We start from the raw sequence: 26,063 nt of genomic DNA, 5'->3' as shown, positions 1-26,063 counted from the left end.
CTGATTGGCTAAAATGCAAGTCTGTCAAATTAACTGAAATAAGGGGCAGTCTGCAGAGGCTTAGATACAAGGTAATTACAGAGGTAAAATGTATATTATTATAACTGTGTTGTTATGCAAAACTGGGGAATGGGTAATAAAGGGATTTTATATCTTTTTATACAACTAAAATTCTTGAGTTGACTGTCCCTTTAATTACAAAAGAGTCTAGCATTAAGACCACAGTGCCACGTTCTGGAAAAGTTTGAGATCCACTGGTATAGAAAACTCTCACTAATCCATCAGAAAACACTTTTAGAAAAAGTTTTGTATTTTGGATAGAACTAATGCAACAACCTTACATCTTAAAAAAAACTGTTTTTCAAGAATACAAGTCAATCTGTCCTATAGATCATCTCATAGAAACATAGAAATGTAGAATTTGATGGTAGATAAGAACCAAAAAGACCCATCAAGTCTACTCATATTACAAGTTACTTTTTTCTTTGGATAGCCATATGCATGTCCCAGGCATTTTGTAATTATTTTACAGTCTTTGTGTTTACCACCTCAATTTGAAGTTTAGTCCATGAATCCTCTATCCTTTCTGTTAAAAAAAAAATAAAAAATAAAAAATGCTTCCTAACATTTCTCCTGAATCTGCTACCATCTAACTTAAGATTGTGACCCCTTGTTTTGGCATTTTTTATTTTTTTGAGGGAAATTTTTTCAGCTTCCACTTTATTAAGTCCCGTCACATATCTGAAGGTTTATCATGTAACGGTTGTGATGCATGGGCTGGGCCCTCTACCGTTTACGAATCATACAAATATATTTTCAATACTGTACTCTGCAACGTATAACAACAGGGTAATATTACTTTTGTATGTATGACTTGCATAAAACAGTGCTAAAATAATATTTTGATCTAGAATGACAATAAAAACACGTAATGCTGAAGAATAAGATCTTCTTTGCGGCGTGAATTCGAAGACAAATCCCATTTTCAAAACCAAAAGTACTATAACTTACAGAACATTACAGAAATGTGAGTATTAAACCAAATAAAGGGATTTTTACCACGCTTTTGACAAACAGGTTTCCTAGATGTTGCCATTGTGAGTTATATTTTTCCAATGAGCTGATAATAAGTCTTTGAGGCCAAAAAACAATGGAAAATGACTAACAGTGATTGTTTAGAATTTAAAGAGTTTATCTGTGGCCAAAACTATCCTGAAAAATGATAATTATTATTTCATAAAACATAGTCTTAAGGACCATTGTGTAATCCTGAAATCCGGGGAGGAACTCTGCTTCCCGTATTTCAGAATTACACAACGGTCCTTAAGCTGGGTGATGCCATTTGACAAAGGTATCAGTGGACGCCGAAACGTCATGGGACTTTGCTTTTAACTTTCTTCAATAAAAGTTACTTTTTATTTAAATCCAGCGAGTGCTGTCTTTGCTTTGGACTGTTTATATTTGACATATGCACCCTGGTACATGCTTACCCCAGCCTGGGGTTAAAGAGTGCTTATCCTTCACTTGAACTGTATATATATATATAGATGACTGCGTTCTGTATAGAAACAAAAAAAGAAGAGGCGCTCTGGTGCAGATGATCCTTGGCTACAAATGATTCTAAACTAACAGTTCAGAGTAATACTCACAAAGATGTTTGCACATGCAGTGCAATAACAGGTGAGCCGAAGCTTCAGAGCCGCTCGGCTGACTCGCTAGAGGGTGAAATCAGCTGTTCACTGGGTAATCACTTCACCAACGATGTGGGGAAAAAAGATACATCTATCTTAGCTCAGAGACTGCAAGCAGAAATGGGTGACGTCATCCATAAGAACCAAGCTGGCTTCCTTCAGAAACGCAACATAGATTGGAAAATAAGGAGCTGCAAAATTGTACGAACAGAGTGGGAGGTCTGACAACCCTGCGGTTTTTAAATGGCGTGGTGCGGTTGTAACCGCGGATGTTTGAATGTTTGAAGCAGACAATCCTTGCGGTGTCTCAGAGCATCTGAGATCACTAGCGAGAACGAGGCTGTTACGTGTACACAGAAATAGTGCTGCTGGCTGTGGAAATACCAGGGGAGACACTGAGAGCGAGACAATCCTCCGGACTGCTTTTCCTCCTAACACAGGTGAAGTTACATAGATGTACCAGTCTTCTTTTGTCTTTCTTATTATCACATACAGCCCTCGCTATACGTTCCCATTCCGTGCAGTTAACAGTATTAGAAAATATATATATATACACTCAAATATAAACTTATACACAAATAAATAGTGAAAATGCCAAAACAAATGTGTAAAATAAAATAAAATAAGGAGATAGTCCTTCAATCCCACAGGTTGAGATTTCCTCCAGATTCTTTTGAGTGCTGGGTTAAAGGGACAGTAAAGTCATAATTAGACATTAATTATTTAGACAGAGAATACGCATTTAAACAGCTTTCCAATTTACTTCTATAATTTAATTTGCTTCCTTTTCTTGTTATCCTTTGCTGAAAGGTTTTTCTAGGAAAGCTTTGGAGCAGCAAAGAACCCTAGGTTCTAGCTGCTGATTGGTGGCTACATATATATATACACACACATACATTCAGATTGTCATTGGCTCACCCATGTGTTCAGTTAGAAATCAGTAGGGCATTGCTGCTCCTTCAACAAATGATACCAAGAGAATGAAGCAATTTGATAATAGAAATAATCTGTAAAGTAGTTTAAAATTGTATGTTCTACCTAAATCATGAAAAAAAATGTTTGGGTTTCCTGTCCCTTTAATCCTGGAAATAGACCTCACGGGAAAAAGGGAAACAGACAATAGTAAAGTCAGTTTTAACAAACCAATGTTTTTATGAGTGGTCTGTGTCCAATCACATAACAGGAGTTAATTATGACATCAGAAAGGACCATCCAATCATTTTGCCTTACAACCTTCAAAAGGAACACAGCTGTTACAAGCAATTATCCTTAAAAAAGCCACTAGGAAAGTGGTGAAACAATCATTGGAGGTTGCTGTTTTTAAGGACATTGTAAGGACTGTTTTGCTGCTGGGTTGCTTGGCTATTCCACTTTTCAGTTCATTGTGCATGTGGTATTTTCATGATAAATATTACTGAGCGGAAGCTATAAGCAGTTATGCTTGTACACACTATTGTCCTTTGTCCTGTAAATTTTATGTATTGTTAGTAAATATTTTATTCTTATGAGCTACTGTTCCTGTTTTATCTGGAGGAAGCTGAGGAGCTAAATATACCTACCTGTTTAATCACTTATAGCTCATTGTTGTGTGAGTACCAGTCAATAAACTATATTCCCCTATGAAAAAATGGTCTTCACTATTGTTTGTTTTCTGTGTTATTTCTCTGCCTAATTGGAAGACCTACACCAAGAGGGTGTGGCGAGGGGTCTGGTACCAACCTGCCTAACCACTAAGCTAAGTTATAGCTCAAAGGTGTTTGTGTGAGCACCTGACCACTCATAAAAACATTGGTTTGTTAAAACGGACTTCACTATTGTCTGTATCTCTTTTTCCCCCTGAGGTCTATTTCCAGGATTAACTCAGCACTCAAAAGAATCTGGAGAAACCTGTGGGACTATATCCTTTTACTTTATTTTACACAATTGTTGTGGCATAATTTATTAATAATAAAATGATTGGGATACTATTTATATGATGTCTAATTACATCTATGGATATAGCAATTAGCCAAAATGCATAAGATATATGACACTGCTGTCTATATTTTATTATCAATGATTTCAAATTTTGTGCAATTAAGAAAATTATTTTACGTTACACAGAGCACTTACATTTCCTTTTTGTGCTTAAAGAGATATAAAACCATACTACTTAATAAAACGTTTCCAATTTACTTCTATTAACAAATTTGCTTCTTTCCCATGATATTCTGTGTTGAAGAGATACCTAGGTAGGCATCTAGAGCCCTACATGGCAGGAAATAGTGCTGGAAACTAGTGCTCTTGTAAATGGATAATATTCTTGCAAAACTGCTGCCATATAATGGTAAATTAGAAAGTTGTTTAAAAATGCAGGCTCTGTCTGAATCATGAAAGAAATATTTTGGGTTTCTTTTCTCTTTGACTAAGGGCCAGATTATGAGTGGAGCGCAAATGTTTGTGCCCGAGCAAAAAAGGGGTTTGTCGCAAGGGTTTGCGCTCATCAGGTTTAGTGCTCGTAAAGCAAAGCAAACGCATAAGTGCAATCGCGTTTTACGCTAGAAAGATTACTGTGACTTCAGAGCTCTAGGTAACTGTTTTCGCGAAACATAAAACACATCAAAAATACATTATAAAGTACACTTACACCCATAATAACACTATCTGATACAAATTATTCAATAATAATATTGCACACAAACGTTACAAGGTTCAAAGGTAGGAGGTTAAAAAATAAAAAGACAGACAAGGGGCTTTAACATAGAGATACATAAATATACATGTCTAAGGATGTATATAAATATATATATATGTGCACATATGTATTTATATATGTATACATGTATTTACATACATATATACACATATAAACACATAAATATATATGTATACATATATAGACATTTATATATAAGGGCATTGGAGTCCTTTGGCGTTAAGTAGATGAAAACATGTAAAAGCATATTTATGCAATATTCATTTTTAATAAAGGTTTTAACTACTTATTTACTGTAAATATTTCCCATTTCAATGTTCTGCACATAGCAGAATATATTCTATGTATTTCTAAATAGATATTCCTATATATATCTGTATATATCTGTACCTATATATATATGTATAGATATATATTGTACTAAAATAACATCAGATATATGCAGAAATATATGTATTTATGAATAAATAGAACATATTCTGCTATGTAATATGAATATGAAATAATCATATTTTCATGTTAGGTTATCGCAAATGAGAATATGCGATCAGGTTTGCGCGAGAGTGGCGCAATTTTTCACACTTTTTTTCTTTCATTGATTTCTATGGGGGAATAGGTGAGCGCGCACGCAATATTTTAACTTTGGATTTTTGCGCACGTCAGGTTACCACTAGAGAGGAAACAGTTTACTTTAAACTCAAAATACAAACGCAACAATCTTAATTCTAGCGCAATTAACACTCAAGCGGGAATGTTAATTTGCACTCCGCTCGTTATTTAACCCTAAGTACTGTTAGTATTAAGAAGTTTTTCTTATTTTTTTGTTTTGTTGGTTTTTTTTTGCTCTGGTTACAAAATGTATACTTTTACCATGTTTCTTGTCGTTATATTTATTTTTCAACTGTAACCTTCTTTAAAATAATATAATATGCTGGTATTTAAAAATGTATTAATTACTTTAGGGTTTGAGCAATTGTAATTTTAAATGTAATATACAAACCCAGTTCAATGAATAAAGATGCTTCCAAATGAAAACATAATTTTTATTACCCTTACAAAAATAGTTGCTATGCATTCTAAATATTTGCAGGTTGTTATGTATTTAGTCTTTCAACTTATGAATATAGAGCCAGCACAAAAATCCACAAAAGAAACTTTGTTTCAGGTATCTTGGGAACACATTGAATACTAAGAATGAAATTACTGTATTTATCAGCAAATACTGCTGAACAACAAAAAAAAAAAAGTATATATATTTTGCACTGGTAAAAAGGGATAGAGTAGAAAATAATATTCAGGAGTCTATAAGGATATTCTAGTAAAATAGGTAGAATAAAGTTAAAACGTGACAATGTAATAATGGTAGTTGCCGGAAATGTTCTGCATTCGATAGCAAATTACATAACTCAACTAAGTGGTGCCTAACTTTATTTATTTACACAAAGGGTTCTACTGCAGTCATGACAAAAGATTTATCAAACAGATTAACATAGGCCTATTTTAAAGTTCAGACCATCACAATCTGTACGTCAGTCCCAACTTTGGAAAATGGTGCAAAAAGTGTGTAAAGCAGCGCTAAAAGCCCGGATAGGAGTTCTAATATAAAAAGGAAATTTATGCTTACCTGATAAATTGATTTCTTTTACGATATACTGAGTCCACGGTTTCATCCTTTACTTGTGGGATATATTCCTACTGCTAACATGAAGTGGCAAAGAGCACCACAGCAGAGCTGCTATATAGCTCCTCCCCTAACTCCTCCCACCAGTCATTCGACCAAAGGTATAGGAAGAGAAAGGGAAAGAACCATTAAGGTGCAGAGGTGACTGAAGTTTATATAAAAAATAAATCCTGTCTCAAAATGACAGGGTGGGCCGTGGACTCAGTATATCGTAAAAGAAATCAATTTATCAGGTAAGCATAAATTTCCTTTTCTTTTACAAGATATATACCGAGTCCATGGTTTCATCCTTTACTTGTGGGATACCAATACCAAAGCTTTAGAACACGGATGAAAGGGAGGGACAAGACAGGATCCTAAACGGAAGGCACCACTGCTTGAAGCACCTTTCTCCCAAAAATAGCCTCAGAAGAAGCAAAAGTATAAAATTTGGAAAATTTGGAAAAAGTATGAAGGGAGGACCAAGTCGCAGCCTTACAAATCTGTTCAACAGAGCCACAGCTCTAGTGGAATGAGCCGTAATCTTTGCAGGAGGCTGCTGTCCAGCAGTCTCGTATGCCAAACGTATGATGCTTTTCAGCCAAAAAGAAAGAGAGGTAGCTGTAGCTTTTTGACCTCTACGCTTCCCAGAATAAACAACAAACAGAGAAGATGTTTGACGGAAATCCTTGGTTGCTTGCAAGTAAAAATTCGAAGCACGAACCACATCTAAGTTATGTAACAGATGCTCCTTCTTAGAAGAAGGATTAGGACACAGAGAAGGAACAACAATTTCCTGATTAATATTCTTATTTGAAACAACCTTAGGAAGGAATCCAGGTTTAGTACGCAAAACCACCTTATCAGAATGGAATATAAGATAAGGGGAATCACATTGCAATGCAGAAAGCTCAGAAACTCTTCGAGCAGAAGAGATAGCAACTAAAAATAAAATTTTCCAAGATAACAGCTTAATATCTATGGAATGCATGGGTTCAAACGGTACCCCTTGAAGAACATTAAGAACTAAATTCAAGCTCCATGGCGGAGCAATGTTTAAAAACAGGCTTGATTCTGATTAAAGCCTGACAAAATGCCTGAACATCTGGGACATCTGCCAGACGCTTGTGAAGCAAAATTGACAAAGCAGAAATTTGTCCCTTCAAGGAACTAGCTGATAATCCCTTCTCCAATCCTTCTTGGAGAAAAGACAAAATCCTAGGAAGCCTGATCTTACTCCATGAGTAACCCTTGGATTCACACCAATAAAGATATTTACGCCATATCTTATGGTAAATTATTCTAGTGACCGGCTTGCGAGCCTGAATCAGGGTATGACCGGCTCAGAGAAACCCCCTTTAGATAAAATCAAGCGTTCAATCTCCAAGCAGTCAGCTGCAGAGAAGTTAGATTTGGATGTTGGAACGGACCTTGAATGAGAAGGTCCTTTCTCAATGGCAGTCTCCACGGTGGCAGAGATGACATGTCCACTAGATCTGCATACCAGGTCCTGCGTGGCCACGCAGGCGCTATTAAAATTACTGAAGCCCTCTCCTGTTTGATTCTGGCAATCACACGAAGGAGAGGAAAAGGTGGAAACACATAAGCCAGGTTGAACGACCAAGGTACTGCTAGAGCATCTATTAGTACAGCCTGGGGATCCCTTGACCTAGACCCGTAACGTGGAAGTTTGGCATTCTGTCGAGATGCCATCAGATCCAATTCCGGTGTGCCCCATTGATGAATCAAGGCTGCAAACATCTCCGGATGGAGTTCCCACTCCCCTGGATGAAAAGTCTGACGACTTAGAAAATCCACCTCCCAGTTCTCTACTCCTGGGATATAGATCGCAGACAGATGGCAAGAGTGAGTCTCCGCCCATTGGATTATCTTTGGTAATTCTATCATTGCTAGAGAACTCCTTGTTCCCCCCGATGATTGATATAAGCCACAGTCGTGGTATTGTCCAACTGGAATCTTATGAATTTGGCCGAAGCCAACTGAGGCCACACCAGCAGCGCGTTGAATATCACTCTCAGTTCCAGAATATTGGTTGGTAATTGAGACTCCGCTTGAGTCCACACACCCTGAGCCTTCAGGGAATTCCAAACTGCACCCCAGCCCAGAAGACTGGCGTCCGTTGTTACTATTACCCAAGATGGTCTGCGGAAGCACATCCCTTGGGACAGATTGTCCTGCAACAACCACCACCGAAAAGAGTCTCTGGTCTCTTTATCCAGATTTATCTGAGGAGATAAATTTGCATAATCCGCACTGACTGAGCATGCACAGTTGTAGTGGTCTTAGATGAAAGCGAGCAAACGGGATGATATCCATTGCCGCTACCATTAGTCCGATGACTTCCATACACTGAGCCACTGATGGCCGCTGAATGGACTGCAGAGCCCTGCAAGTATTTAGAATCTTTGATTTTCTGACTTCTGTCAGAAATATTTTCATATTTTCTGAGTCTATCAGAGTTCCTAGGAATGGAACTCTGGCCTGTGGAACTAGTGAACTCTTTCCTACATTCACTTTCCAACCGTGAGTTCTCAGAAATGACAACACAATGTCCGTGTGAGATTTGGACAGATGAAATGTCGACACCTGAATCAGGATATCGTCCAGATAGGGCGCCACTGCTATGCTTCGCGGCCTGAGAACCGCTAGAAGAGACCCTAGAACCTTTGTGAAGATCCTGGGAGCCGTGGCCAACCCGAAGGGCAGGGCCACAAACTGATAATGTTTGTCCTGAAATGCAAATCGCAGGAACTGATGGTGATCCTTGTGGATAGGGATGTGAAGATACGCATCCTTCAGGTCCACCGTGGTCATGTATTGACCCTCCTGGATCATAGGCAGAATTGTACGAATAGTCTCCATCTTGAACGATGGGACTCTGAGAAACTTGTTTAGACACTTGAGATCTAAAATCGGTCTGAAGGTTCCCTCTTTTTTGGGAACCACGAAAAGGTTTGAATAGAACCCCTGCCCTTGTTTCCGATCTGGAACTGGGCAAATTACACCCATGGTGTAGAGGTCTTTTACACAGCGTAAGAACGCCTCTCTTTTTGTCTGGTCTACAGACAATCGTGAAAGATGAAATCTTCCCCTTGGGGGGGGGGAGTCTTTGAAATCCAACTGATACCCCCCTGGGCCACAATTTCCAATGCCCAGGGATCCTGTACATCCCTTGCCCAAGCCTGAGCAAAGAAAGAGAGTCTGCCCCCTACTAGATCCGGTCCCGGATCGGGGGCTGCCCCTTTATGCTGTCTTGGTAGCAGCAGCGGGCTTTTTGACTTGTTTACCTTTATTCCAGGGCTGACTAGGTCTCCAGACCGCCTTGGATTGCGCAAAGTTCCCTTCCTGTTTAGTGGAGGAAGGAGAAGCAGAGGATGTTCCTTTAAAATTTTGAAAGGAACGAAAATTATTTTGTTTACTCCTCATCTTGAGGGGCTTGTCCTGAGGTAGGGCGTGACCCTTACCTCCAGTAATGTCAGAGATTATTTCCTTCAGTTCAGGCCCGAATAGGGTCTTACCCTTGAAGGGAATAGTCAAAAGCTTAGATTTAGATGATACGTCAGCCGACCATGACTTTAGCCATAACGCTCTACATGCTACAATGGCAAAGCCTGCATTTTTCTCTGCTAACTTTGCAAGTTGAAAAGCAGCATCCGTCATAAAAGAATTTGCTAGCTTAAGAGCCTTAATTCTGTCTAAAATGTCCACTAAAGGTGTCTCAACCTTCAGAGACTCTTCCAGGGCGTCAAACCAAAAAGCAGCTGCAGTAGTTACTGGAACCATGCAAGCTATAGGCTGTAAGAGAAAACCCTGGTGAATAAAAAATTTCTTTAAAAGACCCTCCAATTTTTTATCCATAGGGTCTTTAAACGCACAACTGTCCTCAATGGGTATAGTTGTACGTTTAGCTAAAGTAGAAATAGCTCCCTCCACCTTGGGAATCAATTGACAAAAATCCGCATGGTGTCAGATATGGGAAACATTTTCTTAAAAGTAGGAGGGGGAGAAAACGGTATACCTGGTCTATCCCATTCCTTCTTAACAATTTCCGAAATTCTCTTAGGAACCAGAAAAACATCTGTCTAAGTAGGTACTTCCAAATATTTGTCCATTTTACACAATTTTTCTGGGGGAATCGTGATCGGGTCACAATCATCCAGAGTCGCCAGAACCTCCCTGAGCAACAGATGGAGGTGTTCCAGTTTAAATTTAAAGGACAAGACGTCCGAATCTATCTGAGGTAATACATTTCCTGATTCTGAAAGTTCTCCCTCAGACATAAAATCCCTGACCCCCATATCAGAACACTGTAAGGGTGTATCGGAAAAAGCCACTAGGGCATCAGAGGGTTCAGCATTTACATCAGAACCCGGCCTACTGCGTTTACCCTGCAAAACTGGCACTTTAGACAATACCTCTGTAAGGGTAGTAGACATCACTGCAGCCATATCTTGCAAAGTAAAAGAATTAGACGCACTAGAAGTACTTGGCGTCACTTTTTGCGGGCGTTAAAGGTTGAGACACTTGGGAAGAATTAGGTGGCATATCAGAGTGAACATCATCTTTAGACACACTTTAATTACCTAAAATGTAACCTTTACAGTGTAGGGCCCTTTCAGTACAAGAGGGGCACAATGTAAGAGGAGGTTCCACGACGACTTCTAAACACATAGAGCATTGACTTTCTTCAATGTCAGACATGTTGAACAGGCTATGTAACACCACAGAAAAGTTAAACACTTTATTTGAAAGTATAAAACAGTTTAACAAAAAAACGGTACTGCGCCTTTAAGAAATTAAAAAAGCGCAAAAGTTCTGCAAAACCGCTAAGAATTAAACACAGATGCACAATTTTAGATAATTCTGCCCTAAAAAGCATCCGGATATTGCACCCCAAGTAAGGACAGTTAAACAAATTATTTAATAAGGATAATGACGTTTTGACTAAAACTCTTATTAACGTTTATCCGCACCTCTGTGGCGCCTACCTGCCCCCAGGGATGTTAGAAGACACTCCAAATCACTCCGGTACAAGAGTGATTAATTTGGGCCCAACCGAATGCTACTGCCTGTGAGTAAGGAAACTGTGCAACTGAGGCGCGAAAACAGGTTGCGCCCATCTACTACGATGTATGTTAAGCTCAAACGCAGCATGAAAAAACATCCCAAACAAGCCATGTGGGTATAAAAAACACTAAAAACTAGTGCAGTATTAGCCATGTGGACCCCCAAAAATTAAAAACCACCAGCCATAACCTATGTTAGATTGCTAATAAAACGTTAGGCTGCCCCAGTGTCTCACCATGCATTAAACCATACAGGATCACAGTAATAACCTCTTTCACTGAACAGAATAACTGCTTACCCCTCCCCTCTATGGGAATTATGTCAGTCAGTTCTGATACATCATAGTCTCCTCAGAAATAATGACAACATGGACCTCAGTTACAACTGCTGAGATAATCAGACTCCAGGCAGAATTCTTCTTCTATGTTCTGCCAGAGGAAAAATAGTACACTCTGGTAACATTTAAAAATAAAAAATTCTTGATTGAAGAAAACTAAAACTATCATTTTATCACCATATAAACTTTACCCTTCCTATTGCTAGCATAGGCAAAGAGAATGGCTGGGGGGATGAGTTAGGGGAGGAGCTATATAGCAGCTCTGCTGTGGTGCTCTTTGCCACTTCCTGTTAGCAGGAGGAATATATCCCACAAGTAAAGGATGAAACCGTGGACTCGGTATATCTTGTAAAAGAAATATATACGTAAGGTGTTAGTACAATCCAAAATGTAATATATGGTACAAAGCAAAACAATAAATTGCACAATCGATAATCTGATAACAATGATGAATAAACAATTAATATAGGGACGTCTCCTAACAGTAAGCAAAATATAGCAATATGATAAAAAAATATAATTGAACAATTAAAAACTCAGCATGGGTGTAGTAAAAACAAATATGACTATATGGCGATCAATGTTAGAAGCCTTGATCGTCTAAATAGTTTGTGACAGGAATCTTTAAAAACCAATTTAGGCCTATTTCATATTTCAGTCTAAAATATCCCCTCAGCGGCTCTGACCGCATTCAGAGGGATAGAGAAATAAGAGCGTTAGTGGCCTGAGGGGTTAAACTGTATTAGCAGCAGGATTAGCCTCATCTTCTAGGCGCTCCTATTTCTTTTTCCTTTTCCTTTATTAAACTTTGGAAAATACCAAATGGCTTCAGACATTTTAAAGGACAATAAAACATTACTGTTTCAGAAATGTAATTTTAATACTGCAATATGTGCAGTCTCCTACAGCCAGTCAAAACTGCCTAACTAAATATAGACCACAAATAAAATAATTATAAATACAAATTACTGTAGGGCCTAGTACTCCTGTTCTCCAAATCACCTCTTCAGCCCCACACAATTGTACTCATATTTGAATTCCATCCACGTTACCCAGGTGTCCTAATACAACTGGAGATTGTCTTGAAACTTATAGAATCATTTTTCATTCTAGATATCTAATCAATTATGGAAGTAATCTGCTAGCATGAGGGAAGTACAGCTTCAGCCACTTCCTAGCCGTACATACTTTAACTGCCGGGAGGATATAAATGAGCAAGTGAGTATGAGTCTTCACAATATCACTGACTATATTAAAATCACCACCAAGGAAGGGTACATTCAAACTGGATCACCCAGAGTGGAGCATAGATGGACTACATTGTTTCAAAGAGCATGCATTTTTGAAGAATCCAACGTATATGTAGGTGAATGCCGACTCAAACTCTCTCCAAAAGGGCATCTGTGCCAGATATATTTTATTTAAATTTCAAAAGGATCAAAAGTCACTACAATGGGGCATTATGGTAAAGCTACAGTATACTCACACAGTATAAGACTTTCTTAGTCTCTCATTAAGCTGATTCTAATTAACAGGAAGTGTTAACAGACATCCCACTTCCACATCAAAATTTATCAAGGTTTGTTTGTAATCATATAAGGGTTGAGTAACAGAATGACTTCGGTTTAATCAGAAACCCCACCCCCTCTATTATTCCTCTCAATTATTAGGCAGTCTGGGATTAAGCAATGGGAATTCCCACAAGACTTGTCAGTCTTTAGTGCTCAAATATTAACCAGACTAGAGGATAATTTGGTAAGGTTAAGGTAGCTGAAGAACAAAGTTGGCCCACTGGTAGAGATGATCAACTTGCAATAACCCAAGATCTCTCCACAAAGATTAATGCGTATCCACAATTGTGTAGATGAGGTTGGGCAGATGGCTCATTTTAGAGAGGTGTGGGGAGACACCAAAGGAATGTCTAAACGAGTGCCAAAACAATTCATGCAACTCCCCAAGACAAATCTATTTGAAATCTGTAAATTTGTCTTTCTGTGTTCTGGGATCCAAAAAAATCTTGAAGAGTGAGATCTATATGTAAAGATTCCTGTTCCAAACGTTTACAACCCATGCTTTCCCAACTGCTCCCATGCCAATATTTTGATCAATTGTGCCCCATTGTGGTAATAAAGCAAATGAGGAAAGCCCAATTCCCTTTATCAAATCAATTTCTGCATGGTGGATTGAGCAATTCTTTCCCCTTCCAAGCAGGTCTGAAAAAGAACCCATCAAACTGGTATAGAAGAACTTTAGGAACCAAGATTAGAATTTAATATAAAATATAAGCAGTTTTCAAGAGAAAATATATTTTCAGCACTGCAATTCTACATATTTAAGATACTTCTTAGTAGTCCCACTTAACTAACTGGTCTTCAATTGCTCTCAATAATATTAGTAATAACCAGACAAAAGTCAAAAGATAGTAAGACAACTAAATGTCTAATGTCTCTTTCAATCAGTCATCCTCTTCTACATTTATTGAGCAGATTTCCATTTCATAATGACTGAATTAATTTAATTGTTAAATTAGCATAAACATTTTCAATAGAGTGACCTCAGGAGAAGTGAAGAGTAGTATCACATGGTCTACAAAAAAAAATATTTCTGTACAGAGGTTCCTAAGGCACCAAATTTTATGTCAGAATTATCCATAGTTAGCTGAGTAACTGGCTCCATGACCAGTTTAAAAACTAGGGGAAACAGAAGACATCCCTGTTTCTTCCTATTAGTAAATTTAACTTCAGGAAAACAGAAAGCTTTATAATTAATCTGAGTTCAATGCTCCTATAGCTGAGCACAAGAGCTATGAATTCCCACGTTTTGCTAAAATTTCCTAAGGTAGTCCCACTAGACCCTATTAAATGCCATTTCTGCATCAAACAATAAGGACACTATGTGAGTTCCTGTATCAAGCACCTACGAAAAGTTGTTAAGAAGCCTTCTCGCAATGTCTAATCCCTTATCTGCAAACATTAAAACCCACCTGGTCTACATGTAACAATGACAGGAAAACAGGTGTCAACTGATTGACAATTTTTTTTTTTATTAGATCATGAGATCCATGTTAATCAAGGAGATGGAAGCAATTGCGTGAGAGCAGGGTATGCCAATCACCCCGAACAAATGGTCTCGCCACTTCTGAGGAGGTGGAGAGGTGAAAGAAGTGTTTTGTACTTCTTAAATCTAAAGTATTGAATCCCACATAACTGGAATACTTTCTTAACAATCACTTTATTTCAGAATGGCAAGATTTGAATTTACCCTAAGGAAGGTACTATCAAAATACAAGGGTAATGACAATCACAGAATATACATTTAATACAGTACAGTACCCGTATGAGTCAGTGTAAAGAAAGGCAATGAGAATCACTGCTCTAAATGTATTATATAATAGGGTGCCACTAACTGTCGGATATAGTGTAGGCTCTGACTCTACGCAAAGCATTCTTATTTGCTGGTAGGTCTTGAAATGAGAAATTGCTTCTTAAATGCAAATTAAACTCATAATGTAATAGTCAATAAATGTTTAATTAATTACAATAAATTAACATTCTGATATGCATTCAATATTTCATTTTTCTGATTTTACTTTAAAATACCTCTAAAACTCATTGTACTCCCTTCTGAGAGACAGAAATGACTCAATTATGGTGACATGTGTTTCACCCTGCAACACAGAGTTATACACAGTAATTGGTTAGATCAGAGCATAAAATCTGTCCCTTACTGGCAACAGCAAAGGAGATTAGGAACAGGAAATCCACCATGTTTTTAAAAGGGTATTTCCCTGTACTGCTGTTGATTTGCAAAATCTTGTAAATTTTGGCAACAAAATAACAGTGTTAAATTATTTTAAGTCATTTTCAGCTAGATTACGAGTTGTGCGTTAGGCTGGTATTACGAGTCTTGAAGGTACAGGTGAAACGCTCACTTTTTTGGCCAGACTCGGAAATACCGCTAATCCACTTACGTCAATTGCGTATCCTATATTTTCAATGGGACTTGCATAGCGCCGGTATTACGACTCTGCCAAAAAGTGAGAGGTACACCCTCTCCTGTCAAGACTGGTACCGCATTTTAAAGTCAGTAGTTAAGAGTTTTGCACTACAACGCTGTAGCATAAAACTCTTAACTAAAGTGCTAAAAAGTACACTAACACCCATAAACTACCTATTAACCCCTAAACCGAGGCCCCCCCACATTGCAAACACTAAAATAATTTTTTTAACCTCTAATCTGCCGAACCGGATTTATTTAATCATATTTAATTGTTGTTAAATTAGTTAATATATTTAATTATAGTGTAGTGTTAGGTGTAATTGTAACTTAGGTTAGGTTTTATTTTACAGGTACTTTTTTCTTTATTTTAGCTAGGTAGTTATTAAATAGTTAATAACTATTTAATAACTATTGTACCTAGTTAAAATAAATACAAACTTGCCTGTAAAATAAAAATAAACCCTGAGCTAGCTACAATGTAACTATTAGTTATATTGTAGCTATTTTAGGGTTTATTTTATAGGTAAGTATTTAGTTTTAAATAGGAATGATTTAGTTAATGGTAGGAATTTTATTTAGATTTCTTTTAATTATATTTAAGTTAGGGGTTGTTAGGTTTAGGGTTATACTTAAGTTTAGGGGTTAATAACTTTAATATAGTGGCGGCGACGTTGGGGGCGGCAGATTAGGGGTTAATAAATGTAGGTAGGTGGTGTCGATGTTAGGGCCGGCAGATAAGGGGTTAATAATATTTAACTGTTTGCGAGGCGGGAGTGCGGTGGTTTAGGGGTTAATATGTTTATTATAGTGGCGGCGACTTTGGTGAGAGCAGATTAGGGGTTAATAAATGTAGGTAGGTGGCGGCAACATAGGGGACGGCAGATTAGGGGTTAATAAATATAATTTAGGTGTCGGCGATGTTGGGGGCAGCAGATTAGGGGTTCATAAGTATAATGTAGGTGGTGGCGGTGTCCGGAGTGGCAGATTAGGGGTTAATAATTATAATGTAGGTGTCTGCGATGTCAGGGTCAGCAGATTAGGGGTTAATAAGTGTAAGATTAGGGGTGTTTAGACTCAGGGTTCATGTTAGGGTGTTAGGTGTAGACATAAATTTGATTTCCCCATAGGAATCAATGGGGCTGCGTTAAGGAGCTTTATGCTGCTTTTTAGCAGGTGTTAGACTTTTTTTCAGCCGGCTCTCCCCGTTGATTCCTATGGAGAAATCGTGCACAAGCATGTTACACCAGCTCACCGCTAACGTAAGCAGCGCTGGTATTGGAGTGCGGTAAGGAGCAGAATTTTGCTCAACGCTCACTTCTTGTCTGGGTTGTAAAAACCTGTAATACCAGCGCTGTCTGTAAGTGAGCGGTGAGCATAAACTGCTCGTTAGCACCGCACAGCTCAAAACAAAAAACTCGTAATCTAGCCGTTTGTAAACAGATATTTGCAATAGAAAGTGTATTTTCTTTAAAGTTGCTTATACTTGTAATGCAATGAGTAACTTAATGAATATGTATATATATATATATATATATATATATATATATATATATATATATATATATATATATATATATATATATACATACATACACTTACATGGAAATTTCCTTGTGGTGTTGAATTTCGTTGGTCGCGTTCTGTAAGTTCAGTTCAGCTGTCTCCAACTGTTTTTCTAAATCTGTATAAAGAAAGATATAATTAGTAGTTTGGTTTCTATAATTATATGGTAAGGTTGCAAATTGCATTTCTCATATAAATTAAGAACAGATGTTATTTATACACATGAGCAGTAGGCAGTAAGCAGTTATATGGATAAGCTATATCCTTGTGCCAATGCTAGCAGCACCTGTAACTGACCACAGTGCACTGCTCAGTATTTCCAAATAATACCAGATTACATGTTCTGTACACGGCTTTGCAAATTAAAAAAAGATATAACGGTTTATGAGGGTCTTGCTTGTGACTATTCTTAAACACGTTTTGAAAAATGTATCTTTAGCACAGCTTTGACAGATTACCACCCAGATTTGGGATCTAAATATATAAGTGTGAAGTGTAAAAGGGAAACTCTTACAGTTTGATTCTCATCAGAACACCAGGGTGGTCTTAGTTTGCATTTTGGGGACAAAAGCATTACTGCAGCATTGTGGTGCCAAAGTAATCCTGCTGAAATTCACACTATTTACAGAGAACTCTGGTGGCAAATTTAGCAAAAGGGAAGGGATTAAATACCACTCATTTAACGCTTTATACAAGAAAGGAGGAATATAAATAATTACTTGGTGTGAAGTTCAAATTATTGTGATCTAATGTCTTTTGTAAATAGCACTTAAGTTTAAAGACCATTTGGGTTAAATCACAATCTACAATATGGGAAAAGGGCCAATACAAAGAGACAAATACTACAATTTGTGCCTCACATGCCGCACAAAACTGTAGTGACTGTAGATTCCACAAGATTGCTTCATGCTTGTAAGATCGTACATAATGTAAGCTTTAAAAAAAAAAAAAAAGGTCTGCTAAAAATAATACTGATATTTTTTTTTTAAAAACATACGCATGATGGAAAATTTGCACTAAAATACGCTAGAAGTAAGCTTTTTGCACGTGTCGAGTAGCGCTCGTATTACAAGTTTAAAGTAAACAGTTTTTGTTTGTGCGCTGACCAGATGCATGTGAAAAGCTGAACAAATTTTGTACATTTTCTTTTAGAAATTGTAGGATTTGAGCTGAGAGATGCAAAAGTTTACTATGCACTGTCACCAATAATTGAATTTAAATATGCTATTGGGAAAGGCTATTACCTAAAACCAGTAGTGTAATTTTCTACTGCAATGTTAATTTGTTTTTAATGGAAGGAAGGGGGATAAGGAATTAATTGCATTTTAGATAAGCAAAACACTAATCAGTAAAGGGTAACTCTTAATATTTTATAAAGCTAAGGGACTATAATTTCCTAGTCTTTCTATTGAAGTGGAAATATCCTTCCAAAATAAATTTATAATTTAAAATAACTGATGTCAGTAATTGCATCTTATCAGAAAACTGCAATTGTCCAAGGTGGATCAGAAATCAATTCAGCACAATATAAAAGAAATTTGATTGATAGATCTTAGAGAAAGCAATCCATAAGGATACAACTTACCCAAAGCATTGGTTAGATGGCATGTTATTTCAGTGAATGCACAAAAATATATTCAAAGGATTTCAAAACAATATTTAAATTATTGTCTTTGATATGTATTTTTAAATATAATCCCAATCAAATAATGTATTATTCCTAAACACCGAACACAGACATGGTTCATATTTTACCAGATCAACAATTTATTGGCCTTAAGAGAGTAACTACACTCAAAAATCATTATTAAAAAAAAATTATGACACACTAAAATTTCAATATTAAATGTTTATAGAAGTAATTTTTATTTATAAATAATACCAAGTATGTAACTTTAGATAAAACTCTGCAAATATGATGCAGTATCAAAAGTACTATGATCTTAATATTGGATTGTTTAAATATATTGTGACTTACACTCCCTTGGTGTGGCTCAATATGCAATGCTAGTCACAGAAACCATACCTCAATAGGCAGTCAGTGGGAGCATACATAATGTAGTGATGTCACAGCTGGCACTACCACGTCTCACAGCTCATCCTACCTGTGGCCCTTGCAGCTGGCGAGTCTGAGCCAAAGTGTGGGAAATGCGTTATGTGCATTTATTGATCTTATTATTAGAATGCAATGTGAAGGTAATTTGCATGAATAAAATTAAACTAGCATTATGCATGCAAGTGGGGAATGCTTTTTATATTATAAATGTGAGTCAATCAGCTGCTATTGGCCAGATTGCTTGGGGGGAGGGGGAAATAGTCAATCCCTAACTGTGATATCTATACATCTATATATACAGAGAGAGAAGTGCTCAACCAGGAATGAACACCAGCTCAGTAGCTTGTCCTTTGGAAGGTCACCACCTGGTAGCAGCCTCTAATAGCCCAACTGTGGTTCTCACAGAGGAGAACTTTACTGATGTCTATTAGTCTAATCTTGCTGAAAAACAAAGGTCCAGCCACAAAGTACCAGGAAATCCTCCTCTGAACAAGAAACATGGCAGCCAAAGATAATCACTTTTCTCTGTATATATGTGACAGCCATACAGTTTAAGTTTTATCAGAATGCTTCATTATAAACCTGACTTTTCTAACGGTCATAACTTTGGACTAGAATATCAAAATGGCTGAACTAACTTGTACAAGCAAGTAGTAAGATATACAGTATATAGGAATGGCTATACACCCACATGCTTCTGGTGACGTGTAAATGCTCCTGGTCATTGGCCAGCTAAACTAATATGGTTCTTCATAAAGTGTGAAGAAACTCATGGATCAGTACATATGCATCTATCTTTTCGAGTAGCCTTCCCAATAGTGCCATACCAGTCTACAATTATCCAGGTCAGTCTTGTGATCGCACCAGATTGAATCTAAAATATTTTAAATGTATGATTCCTGAAAAAAATCTCAACACGCTTCCTAAAGTGAGGAAACCACTTTAAAGGAAATAAAGGTTGAATTATAAATATTTAAATTTTTTCAGACTACAGTTTTAAAATATAGTTTCATTTCCACCTTTATATCTTTTTAAATATCAAACCCCTTTAAACCTGCTATGTAAAACTTTCTTCACACTTCAGAGGATTTACTAGCACCGTTACTAAGAAAAAGAGAATACTTGCCCCTATTAGGAGAGGACATTGGCTTGATCTTTTAGTGATGGAGGAAGCAGAAACCTTTAACAGCAGTAATATCTGAAATAATAAACTTAAATCATAGATAAATCCAAGTATGTGACTTTAGATACAACTTTGCAAATATGATCAAAAAAGAAAGTTTTTGGGTTTCATATCCCTTTAAGCATAAACACATCACAAGAGAAATAGCTCAAAATGGAATATAATATTAATAATATATGTGGACTAATAGTTGAATGAAGAAACCAACTGAAAACCTAAGACATTCAGTGTCATCTAGTACTAAGGTTGCATGACTCCCTTTTCCAGCGGTCTTGGTTCAAGTTCCATATAATTTAACAAGTCTATTTGAATAGTTTTCTCTCAGAGGTCATACTGAACTGTTATTCCCTTTAAAGTATTTTGACAAACCCTCGCAAAGCACCAGTGAACTGTAAATTAGGTGTTATTCAATCATAAAAAGATAATATTGACCTATAATATAATAGATTTTACATTTTTCAATTATCTGCTTTAGAAAAAAAATATATAGCATCTTGGTATTTCTAATTTTACAGGACTACATTATCTGATATGACAAATTAAAATTTGTTGCAGATTAGCCTGGGTAATCAGATCATACAAGATGAGGTCTACAGTTTCCATTTCATAGTGTGGCCTGGAGAACAGACACAGAATAGTGTGTCACACTGCTACATATATAGATATTACTAATGCACAAATCAAAAGTTTAAACTTGCCTTACCTTAAACACCTTTTGATCTAAATTATTATGCTTAAAGGGATATGAAACCAATTTTTTTTCTTTCCCGGATCAGATAGAGCAATACATTTTAGGCAACTTTCTAATTTACTCTTATTACCAATTTTTCTTCATTCTCTTGGTATCTTTATTCAAAAAAGCAGGAATCTAAGCTTAGGAGCTGGCCCATTTTTGGTTCAGTACCCTGGGTAGCACTTGCTGATTGGTGGCTACATTTAGCTCTATCTGAATCACAAAAGAAAAAAATTGGGTTTCATATCCCATTAAATGTCTGAAATTATTTTTAGACAAATTTAAAATGTGAAGTTGATGCCTATGTATAATCGTTGTTACAAAACTAAAATTTTACTAAAAATACGTTTTTTGAAATGTACCCCACAACAGGTCCATTTAGATCTTCAGTGAATGGTGGATAATGTTTAAAGGGACCTGAAACACACATTTTTTCTTTCATTATTCAGATAGAGACTACAAATTTAAACAACATTCCATTATACTTCTATTTTCTAATTTCTTCACTCTCTAAGTATCCTTTGTTGAAGAAGCAGCAATGCACTGCTGGGAGCTAGTTAACACACTGGGTGAGTCAATAACATGAATCATATATGTGCAGCATCCAATCAGCATCACCTGAGTCTACCTAGGTATCCTTTTCAACAAAGGATACCAATAAAACAAATTACATAGAAGTAAATTAGAAAGTTGTTTAAAATCACAAGCTCTATCTGAAGCATGAAAAAAAAAATTGAGTTTCATGTCCCTTTAATGACAATGATAAAATTATCATTTAAAAAATATTTTCTCATAAACACTTAGGCATGTATTTATCAAGCCGTCAACCGCAAATACGCTGGAATTCCGCAGCGTATTTGTGGCGAGCCTGATTCGCCTTAGTTATCAAACCCTACAAACCGACAAAAGTAGAATTTAGTGACGTAACATACGATCCGCCGGACTCAGTCCGACACAGATCAATGCTTACGTCACTACAGATCAGACTACTTTTGAAAGTTATCAAATAACTAGAAGGTACGCTCGGCACTTTTCCGGCCTAGCGTACCTGGTTTTCAATCCGCCGCCCTGTATTGTATTATATTGTATTGGGTACTTGTAAAGCGTGGCTAATCACCCGTAAGGGTCTCAAGGCGCTACTCATTTTATCGACCTCGGAAGGATGAAAGGCTGAGTGGACCTCGCCGGGGATCGAACCTGCAACCCTTGGGTTGCTACAGAGCTCAGCCACAGTGCCTTAGCATACTGAGCTATCTGGAGGCCGCGGATGCCATAGGAATCAATGGGAGTCGGAAAGCAGCGAGAGCTTATGTTCGCTGCTGCCCGATATCCCACTGATTCCTATGGTAATGTCTACACCTAACACCCTAACATGTACCCCAAGTCTAAACACCCCTAATCTGCCCCCCCCACACCGCCGCCACCTACATTATACTTATTAACCCCATAAACCGCCACAACTAAATAAACTTATTAACCCCTAAACCGCCGCTCCCGGAGCCCACCGCCGCTTACATTATACTTATTAACCCCTAATTTGCCCCCCCTACACCGCCGCCACCTACATTACATTTATTAACCCCTAATCTCCCCCCCCACACAGCCGCCACTATATTAAATGTATTAACCCCTAAACCTAAGTCTAACCCTAACACCCACTAACTTAAATATAAATTATATAAATCTAAATAAATTATTCCTATTTAAAACTAAATACTACCTATAAAATATACCCTAAGATAGCTACAATATAACTAATAGTTACATTGTAGCTAGCTTAGGGTTTATTTTTATTTTACAGGCAAGTTTGTATTTATTTTAATTAGGTACAATAGATATTAAATAGTTATTAACTATTTAATAACTACCTAGCTAAAATAAATACAAATTTACCTGTAAAATACAACCTAACCTAAGTTACAATTACACCTAACACTACACTATAATTAAATTAATTACCTACATTAACTACAATTAAATAAAATTAAATAAAATTATATAAAGTACAAAAAACAAAAACACTAAATTACAGCAAATAATAAAATAATTACAAGTTTTTTTAAACTAATTACACCAAATCTAATCCCCCTAATAAAATAAAAAAGCCCCCCAAAATAATAAAAAGCCCTACCCTATACTAAATTACGAATAGCCCTTAAAAGGGCCTTTTGCAGGGCATTGCCCCAAAGTAATCAGCTCTTTTACATGAAAAAAAGTACAATACCCACCCCCCAACATTAAAACCCACCACCCACACAACAAACCCTACTCTAAAACCCACCAAATCCCCCCTTAAAAAAAAACTAAACACTAACCCCTTGAAGATCACCCTACCTTGAGACGTCTTCACCCAACCGGGCCGAAGTCCTCCACGAAGCCGGGCAGAAGTCTTCATCCAACCCGGGCAGAAGAGGTCCTCCAGACGGGCAGAAGTCTTCATCCAGACGGCATCTTCTATCTTCATCCATCCGGCGTGGAGCGGGTGCATCTTCAAGACATCCGACGCGGAGCATCTTCTTCCAACGACATAGTGGGGGCGGTGTAGGGGGTTAATAAATATAATGTAGGTGGCGGTGGTGTAGGGGGGCAGATTAGGGGTTAATAAATATAATGTAGGTGGCGGTGGGCTCCGGGAGTGGCGGTTTAGGGGTTAAACACCTTATTTAGTTGCGGCGAGGTCCGGGAGCAGCAGGATAGGGGTTAATAACTTTATGTAGGTGGTGGCGGTATAGGGGGCGGAAGATTAGGGGTTAATCTGTATAATGTAGGTGGCGATGGGCTCCGGGAGTGGTGGTTTAGGGGTTAATACATTTATTAGAGTCGCGGTGGGCTCCGGGAGCGGCAGATTAGGGGTAATAACTTTATTTAGGTGCGGCGGGGTCCGGGGGCAGCGGTATGGGGGGTAAAACAGTGTAGTATAGTGTGGGTGTTTAGTGACAGTATACCAAGAAATCTGTAAAAAAGCTGAAGAGTAGCGAGATTGATGACTGTTAGTTAACAACAGTCCGCTGCTCATCGCACTGTACTTGGTGCGCGGCTTTTTGACAGCTTTTTTTGGTAACTTTGGAGAACGTATTCAGGTCCGCGGCAGCGATGTTAGGCGAACTTAGGTGAGCGTATTGGTGCCGTTGAATGCAAAAAAGTTGACGGCTTGATAAGTAGATGCCTTAGGAAAAAGAAACAAAAGTCTATTGTCAGAAATGAAGGCCAATCAATGCGATCCAATCAAAATAGACTCTCATGAAAATGGCTACAGGAAATGTAAATCAAGAGTTACCTCCACTGCACAGGATACGCTTATTAGATTCATAAACCAAATACACTCTTCAAGCAGACAGATAGATCTCAACATCAACTGTTCAGAGGAGAATGCATGAATCAGGGCATCATGACCGAATTGATGTAAAGAAAACACTACCGAAGGTGACAAAGAAGAAGGAAAGACAGACTCATTTAAGTCAAGGAAAACAGGTAGTGAACAACAGACCAGTGGAAATCCGTCCTGTTCTGATGGGTCCAAATTTGAGATTTTTTGTTCCAACCACTATATCTTCGTGAGACGCAGAGAAGGTAAATGGGTGATGTCAGTATTTTCCCACTATGAATAAATGGGGAGAGGCGTGATCTTGTGGGAATGTGTTGCTGGTTACACCATTGAACATTTAAAGGGACATGAAAGCCAAATTGTTTTCTTTCACGATTCAGATAGAAAATACAATTTTAAACAGCTTTCCAATTTACTTCTATTATAAAATGTGCTTAATTTTCTTGGTATCCTTGGTTGAAAGAGCAGGAATGCACTAGTGGGAGATATCTGAACATAGGGTTGACACCCAGCCAGAATTTTACCGACATGGCTAGTATTCATAAGATTCAGGTCAAAGTTGAAAAACATAATTTATGGTTACCTGATAAATTTATTTCTCTTGTAGTGTATCCAGTCCACGGATCATCCATTACTTGTGGAATATTCTCCTTCCCAACAGGAAGTTGCAAGAGGATCACCCACAGCAGAGCTGCTATATAGCTCCTCCCCTCACTGCCATATCCAGTCATTCGACCGAAACAAGACGAGATAGGAGAAACCATAGGGTGCAGTGGTGACTGTAGTTTAATTAAAATTTAGACCTGCCTTAAAAGGACAGGGCGGGCCGTGGACTGGATACACTACAAGAGAAATAAATTTATCAGGTAAGTATAAATTATGTTTTCTCTTGTTAAGTGTATCCAGTCCACAGATCATCCATTACTTGTGGGATACCAATACCAAAGCTAAAGTACACGGATGATGGGAGGGACAAGGCAGGAACTTAAACGGAAGGAACCACTGCCTGTAGAACCTTTCTCCCAAAAACAGCCTCCGAAGAAGCAAAAGTGTCAAATTTGTAAAATTTTGAAAAGGTGTGAAGCGAAGACCAAGTCGTAGCCTTGCAAATCTGTTCAACAGAGGCCTCATTTTTAAAGGCCCAGGTGGAAGCCACAGCTCTAGTAGAATGAGCTGTAATCCTTTCAGGGGGCTGCTGTCCAGCAGTCTCATAGGCTAAGCGTATTATGCTCCGAAGCCAAAAGAAGAGAGAGGTTGCCAAAGCTTTTTGACCTCTCCTCTGTCCAGAGTAAACGACAAACAGGGCAGATGTTTGACGAAAATCTTTAGTAGCCTGTAAGTAAAACTTCAAGGCACGGACTACGTCCAGATTATGCAAAAGACGTTCCTTCTTTGAAGAAGGATTAGGACACAATGATGGAACAACAATCTCTTGATTGATATTCCTGTCAGAAACCACCTTAGGTAAAAACCCAGGTTTGGTACGCAGAACTATCTTGTCTGAATGAAAAATCAGATAAGGAGAATCACAATGTAAGGCAGATAACTCAGAGACTCTTCGAGCCGAGGAAATAGCCATCAAAAACAGAACTTTCCAAGATAAAAGTTTAATATCAATGGAATGAAGGGGTTCAAACGGAACTCCCTGAAGAACTTTAAGAACCAAGTTTAAGCTCCACAGGGGAGCAACAGTTTTAAACACAGGCTTAATCCTAACCAAAGCCTGACAAAAT

General features: G+C 37.7%; 1 protein-coding gene across 1 annotated transcript in view; it reads right to left on the bottom strand.

Annotated features, from left to right (window-relative positions):
* The window catches only part of LOC128657437 (cingulin), a 168,959-nt gene extending 149,763 nt beyond the window's left edge, over positions 1-19,196 (bottom strand). The window contains exons 1-2 of the mRNA XM_053711789.1: positions 19,139-19,196; positions 17,070-17,151 (exon numbers count right to left, since the gene is read on the bottom strand). Coding sequence (XP_053567764.1) covers positions 17,070-17,151; positions 19,139-19,196 — 140 coding nt within the window. The remainder of the gene's footprint in view (positions 1-17,069; positions 17,152-19,138) is intronic.
* Between the last annotated feature and the right edge of the window lie 6,867 nt (positions 19,197-26,063).

Source organism: Bombina bombina, chromosome 4 (assembly GCF_027579735.1).
Source record: "Bombina bombina isolate aBomBom1 chromosome 4, aBomBom1.pri, whole genome shotgun sequence".
In the NCBI taxonomy this organism is placed as follows: Eukaryota; Metazoa; Chordata; class Amphibia; order Anura; family Bombinatoridae; genus Bombina; species Bombina bombina.
This window is presented reverse-complemented; position numbering and strand designations above follow the sequence as displayed.